At 41.4% G+C, this 13,644-nt stretch overlaps 1 protein-coding gene across 11 annotated transcripts in view; it reads right to left on the bottom strand.

Annotated features, from left to right (window-relative positions):
* The window catches only part of SDCCAG8 (SHH signaling and ciliogenesis regulator SDCCAG8), a 253,284-nt gene that overhangs the window by 85,612 nt on the left and 154,028 nt on the right, over window positions 1–13,644 (bottom strand). For 7 of the 11 annotated variants that reach the window (XM_040451836.1, XM_040451834.1, XM_040451837.1 and 4 more), the window contains 2 exons: window positions 9,474–9,601; window positions 7,305–7,413 (listed from right to left, as the gene is read on the bottom strand). The exons of 1 other annotated variant lie outside the window; for it this stretch is intronic. In XM_040451836.1, coding sequence (XP_040307770.1) covers window positions 7,305–7,413; window positions 9,474–9,601 — 237 coding nt within the window. Of the gene's footprint in view, window positions 1–4,010; window positions 4,242–7,304; window positions 7,414–7,439; window positions 7,999–9,473; window positions 9,602–13,644 lie in introns of those variants that run through there. 3 more of the 11 variants (XM_040451842.1, XM_040451844.1, XM_040451845.1) reach the window with 3 other exon arrangements.

The following is a 13,644-nucleotide window of genomic DNA, read 5'->3' as shown; positions in this document are numbered from 1 at the left end:
TAATCTAAACGATTAGAGGCATCATTTAATAAAGTGCTGTCCCACTCTCCATCAAAATTCCAATTAAAAACAAATACAGAGAGGGCACCTCGGTGACTCAGTCGGTTAAGCGACCGACTTTGGCTCAGGTCATGATCTCATGGTTCGTGAGTTCGAGCCTAGCCTTGGGCTCTGTGCTGAGAGCTCGGAGCCTGGAGCCTGCTTCAGATTCTGTGTCTCCCTCTCTCTCTGCCCCTCCTCTGCTCACATTCTGTCTGTCTCTCTCCCTCTGAAAAAGAAATAAACATTAAAAAAAAACAAATATGGAGAATAGAAAACAAATGTTCACAGAGGATGAAACAGAAATGGCCAATAAACATTTATAAAATATACAATTTCCACTAGTACTCAAAGAAACGCATAATAAAATCGGATTCTGGTTGAGTATTTATTGCACGCCGACTCTCCACCAGGTAGTGGAATCCATCCTTCATATTAATGGTGGCAATTAATTCCTCAGGGCAAGTGTTTCTTTCCTTTTCTCTGTGAGGTAAATAGGAGGTTTAATGCCTGAGGAATGGTGATTAGCCCCGCCCAGATACAAACACTGGCCTATCCAGCTCTAAAGGGGCTGTCTGGCCCACCATGCAATATTGCCTCTCACTTTTCCTTTCTTAAATCTCTCACTTTTTCTTGTCACATACTGAGATGGGTACATATGTACTGAGAAGAATTTAGCGTAGTACTTGAGCAAAGTCGTACACATTAATAGCCTTCAAAGGCTTCCTGTGATTGAAACAGAAACAAAAAAAAAGGTTTATTGTTTTTGGACGAATGATCCCCTTTTAGGGTATCTCAACTAAGGGGGATCATCAAAAATTCAGAATTATTCATTACAGTTAAAAACCGGAAACATCTTAAATGTCTAATGAATTATGCATACAAATGGCTACATTACAACTGTTTCCAGAGTAGTGATGTAGACACGCATGTTCATTGGATAATATATGCAGTGTAACTCACTCACCAGGTAAATGTACACGTACAGACACATTTACATCCACACGCAAATTCACTGAAAGGAAGTATGCCACAGGTTAACAATAGTTAGCTGGATGGTGATGTCACAGGATATTTTTTTCTTTTTTTTTTTTAATTAAAAAAAATTAAAAAAACATTTTTTTTAATGTTTTTTTTATTTCTGAGACAGAGAGAGACAGAGCATGAGTGGGGGAGGGGCAGGGAGTGAGGGAGACACAGAATCAGAAGCAGGCTCCAGCTGTCAGCACAGAGCCCGATGTGGGGCTCGAACTCATGAGCTGTGAGATTATGACTTGAGCCGAAGTTGGATGCTTAACTGACTGAGCCACCTTGTAGTTATAGCCAAATGCTCTATGAGGTTGTCTTACATGACCACAAAAATATAAATGTTATCTTGTAAAAGTATATACTATTACCAGGTATTTTATCGCTAGAATATTTTTTTCTGCTCTACATATTTTTGGGGTTTTTTTTTCCCCTTTGCTGAAAATGCTGATCTGACTTCCAAGTTCCAGTGTTCGATAAAAACTTTGTAAGTGTACACAGACATCATCTCTTGTCTATCTGGGGCCCATGATACACTGAAAGAAATAGATTGCAAAGTTCGGAGAGTAAACTTCCGGCACAAGTTTCTGTGTTAGTCTGAGATTACATTTGTGGCACGGTTATCCAGTGTCATATAAAAGAACAGATGACTCTAACGCATTTTCACCGAAAATTTAGGTAATTTCTGGCTTCATAGAAGCATGAACTTTCCCCTGCATTTTTATACACCAGTTATATTGTGTAATTGCATTTGCATGAAGTATGATATTTTACTACTATAATTAGGATTACAGCAATAACTGTTTTTTAAGGGAAGACACGACCCCGTCATTTTTTATTCTTTTAGATTCTCACTCGGCTTTTGGTGACAATTAGCAGAGGTCAGTATCAGTCGTTCCTTGTAGAATATAATTTTTGTAGCATCCCAACCTAACATCCAAACATGCCGGGGGAAAAAAAAAATAGTTCAACCGGGTGTGTGTTCTTTACTTCAATTAAACTCACACAGTTGGATACCGACTGTTGCCAAAACAGTAATATAATTTATACATTATAGTCCACACAGTAAAACTACACTAAAAGTCATTTAACAATATTTATAACACCATAAAATACAGTGTTAAAATATATGAACTGCAATATGTACCAAAATTATAAAATTTGTTTCTCATCATCAGTGATTAAAACCAGGATCATTGCTCTAGCCTCAATACCCACAACCCTAGTGACAGATTAGAATTCAAATCTTAATGATCAATTTACAATTAACAAGATAGAAGTGAAACAAATTAAACCAACCATTATATATAACGAGACCCAATGGACTCCCATTGTTCCTCTTAATTACAAAACGCAAATCACAAATACACAATGGGCAGTGTTAGACATCAATCCACAAGCCTAGCAACCCAGAAAGTGACAATGACAGAAAAGAGAGGAGACGCAAAGCCGCATAGACCGGGGTTGTGTGCTCCCGAGCCCTTCTCTTCCACAAGCAAGTGCTGAGACCCTGCAACCCAGCACAGCCTTGATCTCCGCTCTGCAGCTGCCCGAGGCTCACCCCTCCCAGTGCCCAACCTTTCTCAGCTCTTTCGCAGGCCACGGTCAGCGCACAGCAAACCACACCACAAACATCTCACTGCTGATTCATCCAAGCGCCTGCGGAGAGGGAACGCTTCCCTCACTTGGATAAAGAGAAATCACAGTTGCACCAAGGATATTTAAATATCTCCACTTACCAACCTCAAAAACAAACCCTATCCCTGTAATAAGCTCTCGGGGTCCCGGGGAAGAGAGACGGAAGGGTAGCTAAAGTTTATGAGAGCGTCAACTAAAATCAGCCCGAATGTCTGCCCGGTGCCAATTAAGAGCAAAATGGAATTAATTCTCTCGTCTCGTGGTCAAAAAACAAGCTATGTAAAAGGCACAGGATCGGCAGTTCATTTTTAGTTTTAAAATGGGACGTGCCATTCACCAACCCTGGAGTTGCAGACGCCGTCCAGGCAGCATGGCACGCGCCGTGCAGAAAGTACCCTGCTAACGGCTGTGGAGGGCTTCCAGAGAACGGGAGGATAGGACTTAAGTTACTTGGGGAGAAAACACATACATCAGACACACACACACGGAGAAACCGTTTCAAAACACTTGCCCAGAGCAGCCCAGCACGGGGCTGGGGTAAGGAGTTAGAGACCACGGAACGGTGAGCCCAGACTGTCAGCTTTCCTAGCGACTGCATGGGCTCCAGTCAAACGGCTGGATCTGTGAACTAAAAAATAAAGCTTATGATCAATGGTAAGAATCCATTTGGTTGGTATGGGATTATAAATAACATGGAACCCTTAGAGAAACGGCATGGGCAACACGAGGGGAGCAACAAGGACTGTTTTAAATTGTTGACCGGCACAAAAGAAATACACCTACTTTTAAGAAAAATTGTACCATAGTACTCTGAGGAAACGCCGGATCAAAATTACCATGTGGTTTAATTATTTTGGAGACTGAGCTTCCACAACGATGACAATTTTAGAAAGCTCAGAAAATTCCAAGGTTTTCCTCACCTCAAAGCACAGGAAAAATTATTTATCCCAAAAGTTTAGTATCGGGTATACAGAGGCATGCTCCTGGAGGTCTCCCATAAGACTTAGTAAGTTTATAATCTTTTTTTAAAAAAGAAACACTTTGAGCCCTTCAAGTTCTATAGGTGAATTCAAAGCAAAAGGTAATGTTGAAATCACATGTTACATTTTATATGAATTTTGAAAATGTCCTAGGCTTCATGGAGGGAGCCAGCAGGAAAAGAGACTCAGTCAGTGGACAAGAAATTAAGAGTAAACAAACAAACAAACAAACAAACCTTAAAATCACAGTTTAGCCTACTGACCACTTTCTTGTGAGATACACAAAATGAATACGTTGTAAACTTCGGGGGCTCCTAGAAGTCTTACCTATAATAAGCAACAATTTTTTGAGTGCTTATGATTGCCAGGCCAGGTTTTGGGTCCACTTGTAAAGTTACAATAGACGCCTATTCTAATTCTTCAGATTTGCAAAACAAGGCGTCAGAGCAGGACTTGAAACACAACCAGATCCACATTTCCCTGATCCTCCTTTGCCTTTAAAAAGTATTTCCTTGTGGTATAGACTTTGTGTCTGTCAGAACGGCACTCAGACCCTCCCTGGAAAAGACAATAATGGCTACATCAAAGTCAGATCCAAATCACCCCTGTCAAGACCCTTCCAACAATGCCATCGGCTACAGTTATATTTCTACGTATCGAGCACGGTGCCAGGTGCTTTACATATGCATGGCTGTATATATGCGTTCCCGTGTATCTCTCTATATTTCTGATTCCCACAACAGTCCCGCAACATGATTTTAGAAATGTTTTTCAGATGGAGAAGCTGAGGTTTGCAGAGATTAGGCAATGTACCCAAGGTCATGAAGCCCAGGGGCAGAGTGAGACTCAAACCTAGCTCTTTCTGAATTCCAAAGTGCCTTTTGCTGCACACCGCCTGTCATCAACAAAGGAACAAGTTGGGACCAGAGTCAGATTAGGATATGGGGGGGGGGGGAGGGGGTGAAACCACACTTGTTTCATTCATTCAGTCAGTAAATATGTGTTGCGTGCCATCTGTGTGTCAGGCATAAAGGAACACACCCAACTGACAAAGTAGTGGTCAGGAACCGGAGGCACCCTAAGCAAGAGGAGGTGGAGAGGGGCTGGGGTTCACTTTCACTGGATCAGTACAGGGTGAATGAACAGATCTAGAGCAGGAAAAAGAGGACCCAGGGCACAGGGCACAAGTTGACCCAGGGTCACGGGTTTACCCTCACATGACAAGCATGCCTACTTCTCCCTGGGCATTTTTTTTTTAAGTTTTTATTTATTTTGAGAAATAGAAAGCATTATGTGTGTGAGCGAGGGAGGGGCAGAGAGAGAGAGGGAGAGAGAGGGAGAGAGAGAGGGAGGGGAAAGAGAGAATCCCAAGCAGGCCCCGCGCTGTCAGAGCGGAACCTGATGCAGAGCTCGAACTCACGAACCAACCCTGAGATCATGACCTGAGCTGAAGTCGGATGCTTAACTGACTGAGCCATCCAGGCGCCCTACTCCATGGGAATTTAAAGATTAAATTTTCTTTCCCAAACTTTCTTATCGTAACTACTTTGGCCTGGATTTTCTTTGGTAGTAGATGTGAAATATTATACTCATCACAAGAAAGATCATTGGCTTCGGAACTAGAAATATCGAAGATAGAACTCGAGCTCTCCCACTTCTCAGCTATTTCAACACCCCGAGTATGGAGTCCCTCATCTGTAAAAGAAGGTAATAATTCCTGTCTCGGGGCACCTGGGTGGCTCAGTCAGTTAAGCGTCCAACTTCAGCTCAGGTCATGATCTCACAGTTCGTGGGTTCGAGCCCCGCGTCGGGCTGTGTACTGACAGCTCGGAGCCTGGAGCCTGCTTCAGATTCTGTGTCTCCCTCTCTCTCTGCCCCTCCCCTGCTCATGCTCTGTCTCTCTCTGTCTAAAAAATAAATAAAAACATTAAAAAAAAATTCCTGTCTCAAGTTGTAAGAATTAAGTAACATATACCAAGCATATAGCAACTCCTCCTTTTAATACACTGCAGTTTCCCCAATTATGTCTCCTTAGAGAGCAAGATAATTAATAATCACAAAGCAATATTAAGATAACATAATCTTTTAAGTCCCAGATCAACTTCTTAAATTATACGATCCAGTTTGTTGTTGTTCTGTTGTTTATTTCTTCTAACAAATTACATACTTTTGGGTTTATGTGAGGCAAATCACACATTTCTAGTTAGCAGTAAGTGCTGTTGATATATTATGAGAGTCTCTTCCATGACAAAATCATTTGGGTTCCCTTGTCAAATTTCCTGAAAATATCTGGCATTTTAGCATCCTGAGCTTTTTCCCTACCCAAACAAGATATTTAATTAGTATTTGTTAAGAAGGTGCCCATGTCAGAGCACATTCTGGGTGCTTTATGGGAGCCTCTGTCTTTCTGAGAGCAGAAAGAACTGACTCCCCCAAAAGATTCAGGGATGGGGATTCCATCAGCTAAGCCACCTCATTGATGCAGGAACGCAAGATGGGGCTCAGGGTCATCAGATATGCTCTGATCCTCCTGGAAATTCTTTCTGAATGAGATACCAAAGTCAGAAGTTTGTTTGCGGAGCACTACTGCTTGCTCTGTGTAGATCTAAGTGAGCTTCAGAAAAATACAGAAGAGATCTACAGGTTATTTTCCATTTGGTTATATTTTAATGTGATATCTGATAGCTTGTTAGTTACATGAATGATGTCTTTCGTAGTTGAATTCAAAGGGACTCTGTCCAACATCGTTCATTTACAAGAGGAAACAATAGTTCAAGCAGGTCGAATAAATTTGTCCGTGACTACACAGTTACTCTCAGAGCCAAGGTGAAAACTCAGGTTTTTTGTTGTTTTTTGTTTTTTTTTACAATTTAGAGTCTAAAATAATTCATTTGCTAAAATAATCTGATTAGAAAATGTGCCAAAAATAATTAAGATCTCAATCAATGTATTTTATAAAAGAGCAGTGTACCAGGGTGGCTGGCTGGCTCAGTCAGTAGAGCACACGACTCTTAATCTCAGGGTGGTGAGTTTGAGCCTCACATTGGGTGTGGAGCCTACTAAAAAAACAAATAAACAAAAACAGTGTACCTACAAAACGAATGATAGCTGTCCTAGTAAAACAATTTTAGGGGAAACAAAAGGATGGCTTGGGTTTATGTATTTTGAAGTATCCCCTACTTTCACTGTTATATGTACACATCTCATCTATTATCATTTGACCTAAAGATAGCTTCTGTGCATTCACGGAGAATCGTGAGAATAGATTAAAACATGAACTGTATTAACATAAGACTTTCCAACTGTTTAACTTACCCACATCCTTTATTAGAATACCTGTCATCTTGACTGTTGTGTTCTGAAGTTTCATAGTTATCAATTTTGAACATTAAAAAAAGTCAAATAATAGTACGTATACATAATCATGAAAACACACCAGGGTGTCTGTACAATCAAGAAAGTGTTCATACAGAGAAAATATTTTCACAGTTAACATATCAACACATATCTAATTTTGACATTAGACTCTAAAATAGTGGAAATGCTGTTTTTTTTCTTAAGGAAACAAACGATAGTATTTACACAAACAGTGCTCTGAAAGTATTCTATCATATTACTTACCTGCTTTTTTGGGAGATTTGTTCCAGTTTCTTGGCTAATGCACAGCACTCTTCCTTTAACTTTGTCAAAAATGTATTCTGGGAGGTCAGCAGTGAATACTGTTCATTTTCTAGAAATAACAACAACCCCCCCCCCAACATAAGATGTTTATGGTTGTGACAGGATGCTTCTGTATGTAGAGTGGTAAAGGTACTAAGACCACTACCCATTTCCTATAAGCCACTAGGTCAATTTCAATGTCCTAAGTCGAAGCACCAGTCACCTGGCAAGACACTAAATCTTGGGAGGCATTAATTTTTCTAATAATTACACACCAGAAACATTTTTTATCATACCAGCTTGGGGTAATGTTTTAATGTGCTGATAAACTGTCAGAAACCTCAAGATGCTTATATCTTTGTAATAGGCAAGATATTATATTTTTATTTTGACAATTTTACTATAAACAGAGTGTCAAAAATAATCATGACTAGATAATTCAAAAACAAAATAACTGAGGAACTCTCTTGTATACTGTAACTCCTGCTTTGAGTTTCACATTTGCTCATATATTTCCCTATCCCCACCCCTGGTATATAGTTCTTTCATTATGAAGGTGAAACACATAATTTCCTTAGAACTCAGCTTTCATTGTCAACAGCATGAGCTTCAAGGAAGATCTGGTCAAAGGAATTGAAGAGAGTGTGATATTTTCCTGCAAAATAAAAGGGAGTGCTCTTAAGGTGGTCTTAACAGTTAAATACTCTCACGTAGCGCTCAGAGATTCTGCCCAAGACCCCTCGATCGCTGGAATCCTGCAAGCAGGAAAGGCAAATGCTAATTTTTCCTGAAATTTCCTCCTTTTACTTTTAGTGGAAAAACATCTATTGAGTCTGGAAAGTGCTGGAGGGACTCATGTGAGTCGGTATGACATTTACCTCTTTGTAAGCAAATCGATGATTTAGTGAATTTTACATGACCGATTTTCCACCTACAGGATAAGCAGTAATTTTTTAGCATGTCACCGAATGCAGTGCAATGAAATCATGTGCGAATTATCTTTAAGTGTAAGCTTTGCTAAGTCCCTTTATTTCTTTTCAACGTTAACTATCGATTGGCAAAAAGCATGCATCATCCAGAGCAAAATAAATCAAGGCACTAAAAACCAGGCAACACTTTTCTGGAAGAGACGGGATCAATTAAACTTTTGTTTTTAATAGTACAATCAGCTTGGAGTATGTGGTGCGGAATTATAATGACTGCCACTGTCTTGTTTTGACTAACACTGTCTGTGAACACACAACTCCAAAGTGAAAGGAACCACATAATGCTCTGACTGAACACATCAAACTGCCTGCTTGGAAAGTGCATTTTACTTTCAAATGCAAGGTAAAGAGTTACTGGCCAACTCAGTCTGCAAAATCGCGCCAACGTGATGAAAGATGGCAATTTTTAGCCAAGCTGCCAGCTGTGGTCAATGCCTTGTATTAGCGAATTTCCCCAGCAGTTTGAGAACTTGAAGAATGTGAAGGATTAAACATCACTCTAGACAGGGGCTGGGGGGAGGTGGGGACATCATACAAATGCTAAAAATGTTCGAAGCTGCAAAGATTAAATAAAGGAACATATCAATTTGGAGCCACTGAATTACATCCAGCTGCGACAGTGAATTAAGAACCGATTAATGGCTAAAGCTTTTCTCCAGTTTGGATGCTGAAGCAAACTCATTAGGCTTTTAGAGTAGCTATAATGTGTGTACTGTGGGAACTGTTCAATGCTATTCAGGAGACTCTAACTGTAAGCTCAGAGCATTTCCCGCAGAGCCTCTGATGCTATTTTCTTTATATAACATGTGTGCCTGAAAACCCAGCCAAAAACAAGCCCTTTGTTTTTCTACTTTGTTGTGGTCTCTCTCAGCTTTACGTTTCTTGAACACAGGTAAATAAACTCATAATCCAGATGGTGCAACAGATGTGAGAGCAGCACTCTGAAATCAACAGACAGTGGGCAATACTTTCCGTTTTCTCTTTTAAACGCTAACTAATATGTAATTCGGAATCTCCGGTGTAGTTAGCATCTGCTCCCTTCGGCCAGCCAAAGGTTACAGGTGTTCCTGATGTCATTTCACAGTAAGGCGTGGGCCTGGCTTGTGAGCGAGTGCCCAGGCTCTAATCTTCCCCTACCACCTACCAGTTTTGTCATGCTGGGCCTCCATTTGCTGTATCTTCTGTGTCAGCTCCTGCTCCCTTTGCTGGGCCTGAAGGGCTTGGGCCTTTGCTTCGTTGCTAAGCCTCTGCTGAATGCTATCTTTTTCCAGTCTACAAAGCAGAGAGGAGACAGACAGAAATTTAATCTGCAGATGCACGGGGCCTCCTCATTTCCCCTACAGACCCCAGAGAGCTGACGCGGTCGTCGATTGTGGGGCGTGAGAAGACAACAGTCTTTGTCGGGCTCCCCCCACTCCCGCCCCCCTGGGGGGGAAGATCCAAAGGACCCTTCCTACTGTGGTAAATACGCGCCATAAATCTAACTGGACTCAAGGACGCAACTTTAAAAATCAAAAAATCGTGACACCCGAATATTGGTGTTTTGTAACTTTAAAACACAAACCCCCTCTACTGTAAGACTGTCAATGTTGTGGTACCAGTTCATGTTTTATCTCTGGAATGGTATTTCCTAATCATCTTACGGTTCTAGGAAGAGCCTGATTCCATCCTCCAAACCCTAAACTCTCGAAACGAAGCGTTGGAGACGCTCGGATGTAACGCAGGAGATTCTCTCTAGAAGCGAGGAAATGATTCTGCGGTACCACCTGCATGTTTTCGTTCAATGTCTTCACACATTAGGCCACGTAATGTGAATCTAAATACGAATATGAAAATGAACGACTTCCCCTAGCGTGTCACAGTAGGACCCCTTTGGGGTCACGTTGAAAGAAATGGCGGGATGAGGATATTCCATGGTCCAAGACAATATCCCACCCTGCTGTGACGGAATATTGACCCAGCAAGATGGGTCACGCCACTGAGTCCAATAACCCATCACCGTGGTTCTTAAAGAAAGAGACTGCCTGAACAATTAGAAGCTGACGAACGCAGGGGGTCTCATCGCGGGCGGCACCACGCACGCACACACACACACATTAGGTCGGTTCCTCATACTCTAAATATGGGTAAGTGAAATGAGGGTTTCCTTTAATTAACTGACTTAGTTATTTCTAACTCCTTATCTCCTTGTGGGCATTTCTCATCCGTGCTGTTTTAGTTTACTAATTGAGATATTTACTGCCTTGCCTTTGCCAAACTAAAAATAAACAATTCCATAAAGCTATCACTAGTAGTCTACATACCGCTGTGGAGCTTCAATTCATTGGCTTCTAATTATAAAGCAACATAAGGAAAGTCTGCGTTGAAATTGGTCAATGCATGCAGGAATGTTGTGGTGGAAAATTTCAGAAGGAAACTACACCCATATCTCACTCAAATGGAATCATCAGGAGTCCATGCTAAATGTGAAATAAGGTCCCTTCTGGTGCTTCTAATAACGACACCCCCTTGGATTTGCTCCAAGGTCTTGCTTCACACTCAGTTCCAACAAATAGATAGACTAGGCCACTTTCTGCCTCCCCAGTCACACTGTGTCTTTTCTGCCCATGGATCATTGCATATGTCTCTTTGTTTTCCTGGGGTGTCTCCCCCCACCCATCCTGTTCCATGCCCCCCACCCCCACCCCATCGTTCTGTTCAGTATATACTGCTCTTTGAGGTGTCCTCAGAATTCTCCCCCTCTCCTTCCATTCTCTCCTAAATTATTCTTTCCCCCATGACCTAAGTACACGTTGCAAAAGTATATGTCCTATAAGATAGCATTTAGCACACTTGCGTTATTGGTTTATGTGCCTGGGCCTTTTTGTCATCTTTGTCTCTTTCTACCCTGAGCGCCGCTCAATACTTGGCACATGAGAAGTGGGCAGTGAACACTAATGAACGGATGTTCTTATACCCTTGCTGTGGGGGAAGTGTGGATGCACCTTTCGTGAGGTTGGAGAATCTGCTCATGTCTCAGATGAGGAAGCAAAACTTTTCAGACATGTTAAAAAGGAAGAGTGCCTGGAAGAGGATGGCTCTAGTGGCTTTGCCAGCTAGAGACCATGCTGCTGAAGGAATCAGCCAAAAAAGAGCACTGTGGTCTCTTCTACTGAGTAACCACTCCTAGGTCAGACCCCTGGTTATGGGTCTGAGACCCCTAACAACTGGGTAGCCATACTATGCACTGCTCAAAACCAATACCTATTTGAGAGTGAAAAGGCGTACTATTAGCACATCGAGACAACAGTCATAACTGGGGCTACCCTTTGCAAACTGGGGCTATGGGTCTCCTCCGTAGGGGTTGCCAGCCTCAACATCAATTTTCAGCATGAGAAGTTGCCTAATTACTGATATTCCAAATTTACTATAGAAAAATACTTACTGTTATTGTAGTTCTCATTACAAAATGAGACCATTTAAAAGAGAAGTCTACCAACAAACGTTGAGCTACTTTTATTTCTTGACTCCTTCCCCAATTTTTACTCTATTTAAGAAATGACATGTGATTTTATTATTTTTAATTGAGGTATAATTGACATATAATATATTGGTTTCAGGTGTAAAACATATTCGATATTTGTACATAGTACAAAATGATCACAATAATACTAGTGACCATTTCTTTTCATTGCATGAAAACACAGCCTGTCTTTACTTTCCTATTTCCTCCCTTCAGTCCCCTTTCCTCTTATGTTTGTTTGTTTGTTTATTTAGGGTTTATTCATTTTGAGAGAGAGAGAGAGAGAGCGAGCGAGCACACAAGCAGAGGAGGGGCAGAGAGAGAGGGAGAGAGATTGAATCTCAAGCAGATTCTGCACTGCCAGCACAGAGCCCGACATGGGGCTCGAACCCATGAACCATGAGATCACAACCTGAACTGAAGTCAAGAGCTGGATGCTTAACTGACTGAGCCTCCTCCCGGGCACCCCTCAAATCTATTTATTTAAATCTGCTCACATTATAGCTGAAAAAAGAAATCTGCTCAAAGGTTACATTGTAAGTGATGTGAAGGCAGAGATGGGATTTGAAATACAGTAGAACCCTGGATTGCCAGTAACTTGTTCTGCAGGTATTCCACAAGACGAGCAAACATTTCTAATAAATTTTAATGTGATAAACCAGCGATGTCTTGCAGTATGAGTAGTATGTGAAGCCAAATGTCACATGATCACAACTGAGCCGATGGTTCTTGAAATTTACTTTGATATACAAGTGCTTTGGATTACAAGCATGTTTCCGGAATGAATTATGCTTGCAAACCGATGATCTACTGTATTCTGATTTAAGGCAGCCTATTTTATGACACTCCAGAGGCAATGCAATAATGGACTGAAAGAGTAATAAAAACCACTTAGGTAGCCAAGGGAGGGATTAGAGAAGAATCTGAATCAATTCATTTAATATTTATCATAACCCCATAACGTGAAAGACAGTCTGCTAGGCACCGAGTCAAATAAAGATAAGTATGGCATAGTCCTTGCTCCTAACAGGGAATTCAAAATGGCTAACATAGAAAGTAGAGGGTGCGATACACCACAAGAAAGCTAGGCAAAAACTCCCGAGGCAGAGAAAATGAGAGGTTAATCCTAGCTGGGTGTGAGCGCATCATGAAGGGTAGCTGAGCCAGTCTTCCCCAACCGGTTTTCTTTCAGTTCTCATTCGAAACACTGATGATCTCACTCAATCCAACTTGAAGTTAGCCATATTTTTAAATTGGAAAAGCAATGGCTGTAAAGAAGAATTTCTTGGTTGTTATTAAAATGAGGCTGGCGTGCCTGGGTGGCTCAGCGGGTTAAGCGTCTGACTCTTGATCTCGGCTCAGGTCTTGATCTCGTGCTTCATGAGATCGAGCCCCGCATCAGGCTCTGTGCTGACAGCACGAATTTGCTTGGGATTCTCTCTCTCTCCCTCTCCCTCTGCCCTTTGTCCGCTCATGCTCTTTCTCTCTCTCAAAATAAATAAATACACATTTTTTAAAAATGAGGCTGAAAGATTTATTCATAACAGCGAAAAATTGGAAACAACCTAAATGCCCACTAGCTGCTAAATGGATAAACAAATTGTGGTGTGGCCGTACAACAGGGAACTAGGAATAGGAGGAATAACAAGAAACAGGCTACCGTACGTGTAACACATGGGTGAGCGTCAAAAGCAGTATGCTTAGTTAAAGAAGCCAGACACCAAAAACATATTGCGTGATTTCACGAACATGACATTCTAGGAAAGTAGGCACCACAGTGACATGTCAGTGCTGCCAGGACCTAAGGATCGGG

Source organism: Herpailurus yagouaroundi, unplaced genomic scaffold, assembly GCF_014898765.1.
Source record: "Herpailurus yagouaroundi ecotype Mexico unplaced genomic scaffold, PumYag 205, whole genome shotgun sequence".
In the NCBI taxonomy this organism is placed as follows: Eukaryota; Metazoa; Chordata; class Mammalia; order Carnivora; family Felidae; genus Herpailurus; species Herpailurus yagouaroundi.
This window is presented reverse-complemented; position numbering and strand designations above follow the sequence as displayed.